We start from the raw sequence: 5719 nt of genomic DNA, 5'->3' as shown, positions 1-5719 counted from the left end.
CCGCCCGGGCCGGCCCCGCGCGCGGGGCGCCCGCCCATCCCGGCTGCGCGGCTCCGCCTCGGCCGCTCAGTGCCGCGGCGCTGCAAATACCAGCCGAGCGGCGTTTCCTCCCTCAAATCGGGAGCTCTTTTGTTTTCTCCTTGCTCTGAGGACGCTTCGGCCGCTGGGCCGCTCGTGGCAGCCCGGGGAGGCCGGGCAGGGAGGGCAGGGCCTGGTCCCTGGGGCTGCGACCCCCAGGGGAGCCGCGTTGGGACAGGCGGGAAGGCCGCCCCGGCCCCTCGCCCTGCACCAGGGGGGATGCAGGGCCCCAGTCCGGCACCCTCAGCACCAGGGCCAGGGCACCGCCAACCCTTCAGGGTGAGCAGCCTCAGCTGGGTCCCCCACGCCCTGCAGCCTGTGACGTATTTAAGCTCAGCCTGGAGCCCTTCTTTTCCCAGCTCCTCTGTGGCCATGCTGGGCTTCAGCTCAGCCCAGCAGGGACCCTGCAGCTCTGACCTGAACTCTGTCCTCACAGGTGGCTGCTGTCTCAGCCCTGGGTCTGTGTCACCCCCTCCCCAGCTCACATGGAGATCAGGGTCCCACTGACCTGGCTGCTCTCCCTGCTCTGCCCTGCTCAGGATGGCAGGATGGGGCCTGGCCTGTGAGGCTTCTGTGCTGGGCTCTGCTCCTGTGTCCCTGCCCCACGGGAGCAGCAGTCCTTGCACTCCCCATGCCCTGTTCCAGGTCGGGAATGCTCCTGCCTGGTGGGGTGCAGGGTCAGTGTCCCCCCTGGGGCACCTGCAGCTCCCAGGCCACTGGGAGCGGGGATTCTGCTGGAGCCGCTCAGGGGACACGCACACGGAACAGGAGGAGGCAGCGAAGGTGTGACAAGGACTCAGCCCGGGGGCTGTTTAATGTCAGTGCAAGCCATGGGGGCGTGGGCGGCCGGGTGCTGCCGTGGGCCCCTCTGCTGATGTGCGCACCCAAATTAACAGCCAGGCCAGCGGAAAAGCCAGGCACAGAGCGAGAGGCCGGGGGCTGAGACCCCTGTGCTGGCAGCCCCTGCCCCCATACAGTGTCTCTGGTGCTGCTCCCTCCTGCTGTCCCGCTCCTGTCCCAGGAAGGGCGCTCCCTGCGTCAAGCACTGCTGGGTGCATCGGATCCATCGGGCTCCAGAGGAGCTGCTGGGGCTGGACGGGGTGTCCGCAGGCTGCTGCAGCTGGGGTGGGGGCACCTAAAGGGACTAAGGGGGCAGCAAGGGGCAGCAGCGGCTCCCGGGGCAGCAGCCTCAGGGGTCCCCGCTGTACTTGACGAGGTGGCCGCTGAAGGTGACGTAGGTGTCGTACTCGTCGCTGAAGACGGCGTTCTCGCGCTCGCCCTTGTAGAGACGCACCCAGACCTCGTCGCGCTCGTGCAGCTCCAGCAGGACGCTCTGGCTCTGCATGACGCTGCGCTCGCCCACCTGCGCGTACAGGATCACGGCCTCGGCCGCATTGCGCATGATGTGCAGGTACGTCTCCTTCTGGTTCCACGTGTGCACGTGCAGGCTGAAGTAGTAGATGCCGGGCACGTAGCAGTAGAACTTGCCCGTGAACATGTTGAAGTGGCCGTAGAGGTTGACGAACTCCGTGTCGAAGATGAGCGTCTGGTAGTAGTCGTTGCTGTGCAGGGGCTTCCTGCGGCCCACCGAGAAGGCCGCGTAGTGGCTCTTGCAGTGCTCGCCCGGCGCACCCGTGCTGCCCTTCTGCCCCTTGGGGCCCGGGTGGCCCCTGCTGCCGGCCACCCCCGTCCTGCCAAACTTGCCCTGCAGGCCTCGCTCGCCGCGGTCCCCCTTCTCGCCTGGGCAAAGCAGGAGGCGAGGGGGATGTTGTGGGGTTGGCACCGGCAGCCGGTGCTGAGACACGGGATGGGGGCAGGACGGGACGCTGCCTCCCCCAGAGCTGCTGCTTGGGCTCTGCTGCCCTCCACCCTGCTGTCCCCATTAGCAGGGGGGAGCCCTCATCCGCACCCCGTGCTCCGTGCGGGGCGCCATGTCCCTGGTCACGGGGGGACCCAGCTCTTTGGGGGACGCAGCTCTTTGGGGGAGCGGCACGTGCGGCCCGGCCGCGCTCACCTTTCAGGATGGTGACGTTGATGTGCGGCAGGGGCTGGCGCGGGGGCTCGTAGCGCGGCTCGCAGCAGCGCACGCACTGCGGTGATGGTGACGGCCCGTCCGCGGCACCGCGCTCCTGCTGCCCCCTGCCCCGCGGGGCGGAAAGCAGAACGTGGTGGGTTCGGGCTGCTCGCGGCGCCGCGGCCACCCTGTCCCCCCGTCCCTCACCTGCGGTGCCAGGACGGAGCCTCCCCGGGGCTGGGTGGGCTCCCCGCGGCGTGCGGCAGCAGCAGGCAGCACAGCAGCAGGGCACGGGCTGCCCGCAGCCCCTCCATGCCGCGGCAGCGCCCTGCAAGACACGGGGACAGTGGGGGGACACGGGCCCGTCACACCTTGTCCTGCGCAGCGGGATGTGCTGCGGGAAGGGGCTCCAGCCCCACTTCCCGCCCGGACCCTGTGCTCCAGGGATCCCATCCCTCCCGTGGGTGCAGAGTCCACCCTCGGGCTCGTTCCACTGGGCAGCCGCCAGCCCTGGGCTCGTGCCCACAGCCGGGCCCGTCACCCGCGGGTCTGCGAGGAGCAGCCCTGCCCTCTGGGGACACGGGAGCTCCCGGCATCCTGACCCGCCAGGAGCCAGAGGCACCGGCAGGAGCCCTGCGAGCAGCCAGGAGCCACATCCTGCCCGGGGCCAGAGCTAATATTTGCTGTAGCTGGTGGGCCCCAGGTCCAGAGGAGGCAGCCGCCCTTCCTCCCCTTGTCCACTCCCTGTTCTCTAACTTGAGGCCAGGTCTGAGCCTCTTGCGGGCGGCCTCCCCGCCGGCAGCGCACGGAGGCCAAGGGCTCCAGGAGCCCATCAGGCTGCCAGCTTCACAGGAGCCGGGAATAGGGGTCCCAGGAGAGCCCGGGGCTGCAGCCCTGCGCAGGAGAGGGGTCGGGCAGGCCGAGTTTGGGGCAGGATGCAGCCGTTTGGGTGCAGGGCTCCCCGCGCAGCAGGGACCCCGCTCAGGGATCCCCCCGGGTGGGATGGCCGCGCGCAGGGTCTGCGCTGCCGTGTGCGCCAGGGCTGGCGGCATCCGGAGGGCGTCCGAGGCCAGGATGCCTGGCGGGTGAGTCATGTGCAGCGCTGCGGGGAGGGGAGGAGGCCGGGAAGGCTCCAAAGGGCTTTCCCTCCGCGGGGCCGGCCCCTCACGCGCCTCCCCGCGTGCCTGCCCGGAGCGGCTGTGCCGGAGCCCCGGGGCCGCCGGAGCGCGGGCGCCCGTGGAGGCAGAGCCGCCGGCGCCGCGCGGAGCCTGGCGCCACGGCCGCCTCCCCGTGCCCGGGAGACGCAGATAAAAGCCAGGGCGGTGCCAGGCCCTGCTCTGTTAACCTTGCCTGTCCTCTGGCCCTGCCCAATGTGTGATAACAAGCGGGCGATGCCGTGCTCGGGTGCCGGGAAACCCGCGGCTTTCCCTCTGCGCCGGCGCCGCTGCTTCCCGGCAGGACCAGTGCTCCCATGGGACCCACAGCAGGCTCGGACCTTGGGAAAGGGCAGCGCTGCAGGGAGCTGCTCTGCAGCCCGAGCCAAAAAAACCCCGCGGAGAAAAGGTGGCTCCTTTCCCAGGCTGCCGAAGGGAGGCGAAGGTGCCGGGTGCATGTTGGGCCAGCCAAGCCCCCGGCACCGCCGGGCGCACCGAGATGCACAGGCACACACGGCCTTGCAGAAGGGACTCTCTTTGCTCCTGTTTGCCTCTGTTTGCTCCTGGACACTCTCCAGCAGCGGTTTGGAGATCTAAACTCAGCGGCTTGGGGCTGCAAGTCAAAACACACTGAGACACATTCCAGGCGCTGCTGAAGACGCCGCAGGAGCGAGTCGGAGAGTGGGATGGGGCAGCAGAAGTTGTGTGGTGCTGCCCCCCTTGCTCACGGGGCGCTGATCTGCAGCGGCAGAGCCAGGGGGTTTCGGGGACAGTGGCTCCCCCAACCCAGAGCCGCCCAGAGCAGGACCCTCAGGGCGGGAGCTCCAGGGATGGCTGCGCTCCAGGGCTGTCGATGCTCTGTGGGGTCCGCAGGTTCCCGGAGCTCTGCAGGTCGGGCCGTGCCCTGCCAAGGGGCTCAGCCCCACGGAGCCAGTCAGCAGAATGGGGGGGTCCCCCACCTACCTGTGGGGCAGGGCCGCTCTCTGCTCCCGCTGCCGTTCCTGCCCTTAGGGCATCTCCCTGGCGCGGTGCCGCCAGCCCCCGCTCCCCGGCGGCCTCCTCTCCTCCCGGCCCGGGCGGAAATGCGCTCTCCGAGAACGTCAAGGAGGAGAGCGAAGAAGCGGGACAGCCGCGAGCCGCCCTCCCCCTGCCAGATGTGAGCCCTGCGGCGCGCGCCGGCCGCGTTAACCATGTGTGCGCCCGCGCCTGCGCCCCGCAAAAAGCTCTCGACGTCGCGGAGCGGCGCTAAGGGGAGGCTGCAGCCTCAGCCCGGGGGCAGGAGCTGCCCAAGCCTCCCATTCCTGCCCCGTTGGTGCCCGCGGCTGTGGAAGTGCATCCTCATTGCAGGATCTGCCCTCGTGTGGATCCCTGGGCCAGGGGACACATGGGGACCCGCACCCAGCTCCTCCTCGAAGGGACAGATGTGCCTTGGGGATGCCAGTGCTTGAGGTGGGGTGCAGGACAGCCTGGTCCCGGACTGTCACAGCTGGGCTTGTTGTCATGGCTCATCACACGGTCCCTGTCACCCAGCCCGAGCGGGGTCCCTTGGATCTCCCTGCCCCACTCTGCTCCGTGCAGGATCCCAGCCCGCCGGAGCGCGCAGGAGGCAGCGGGGATGGGGCACGTGGGCCCTGGGGGCTGGCAGGGGCTGAGCTCCGCAAACACCTTCCCTGTCCCCAGCCAACGAGTCTCCCCGTGGGGCTGCAGCCCCCGGGACGGGGCGGGAGGACGCAGCCGTCGGGGGCCATGGGCCCCTCGGGCAGCCAGCGAGGACTACAGCCCCCAGCAGGCCCCGCGGCGGGGCGGGCACTGAGGGCGAGGTGCTGCGCGCGGGCTCTGCTGGGAGTTGTAGTTTGCAGGCGCGCGCCGGGGTGTTTTGGTCGGTTCCGGGTGCCGTCGGCCCGCGCGCGGTGCGCTGGGAGCTGTAGTCCGCGCGGCGCCTGCGCGCGGCGGAGGGCGGCGGGAGCGCTCGCTCGCTCGCTCGGCGCCGCGGTGAGCGGGGACCGGACCGGGCCGGGACCGGAGCTGGGGCCGGGTCGGGACCACGTGGGCGCGCCCCGCTAGAGGAGGAGGGGCCGTGGCTGCGGCGGGGGTGCCGGGCCGGGGGGCTGCGCGGGGCCTTGCTCGGGGTGGGGGCGCGCGGTGTCCCCGTGCCCGGGGGGGAACATTGGGGTCCCCACACTCGAGGGGGACGTTGGGGTCCCCGCGCTCACGGGGGGGACGTTGCGGTCCCCGCGCTCTCGGGGCACGTTGCGGCCCCACACTCGGGGGGTGTCCCCGGTGCCCGCGCGCAGGGCGGGTGTTTTGGGGACCCCCCGTCCAGGGCAGGTCCGGGGGCCCCGCGCCGCCCGTTCCCGCTCCCGTGTCCCCGCCGTGTACTCAACGCAGCCGCTGTCGGCGCGTCGGGAGCCCGGGACGGCGCCCGGCACCCGCCTCGCCGGGACCCCCTTCCTGGGGCCGCCGGGGCGGCCGC

The 5719-nt window shown here is 71.2% G+C and overlaps 1 protein-coding gene across 1 annotated transcript; it reads right to left on the bottom strand.

Moving 5' to 3' along the window:
- Window positions 1-1267: 1267 nt before the first annotated feature.
- Window positions 1268-2406, bottom strand: C1QTNF1 (C1q and TNF related 1). The gene is made up of 3 exons (XM_026036889.1): window positions 2315-2406; window positions 2093-2280; window positions 1268-1818 (listed from the first exon to the last, which is right to left on the bottom strand). The coding sequence occupies exons 1-3, from the start codon at window positions 2404-2406 to the stop codon at window positions 1268-1270; spliced, it is 831 nt and encodes a 276-aa protein (XP_025892674.1).
- Window positions 2407-5719: the final 3313 nt, after the last annotated feature.

Source organism: Nothoprocta perdicaria, unplaced genomic scaffold (assembly GCF_003342845.1).
Source record: "Nothoprocta perdicaria isolate Ctin4 unplaced genomic scaffold, notPer1 scaffold_187, whole genome shotgun sequence".
In the NCBI taxonomy this organism is placed as follows: Eukaryota; Metazoa; Chordata; class Aves; order Tinamiformes; family Tinamidae; genus Nothoprocta; species Nothoprocta perdicaria.
This window is presented reverse-complemented; position numbering and strand designations above follow the sequence as displayed.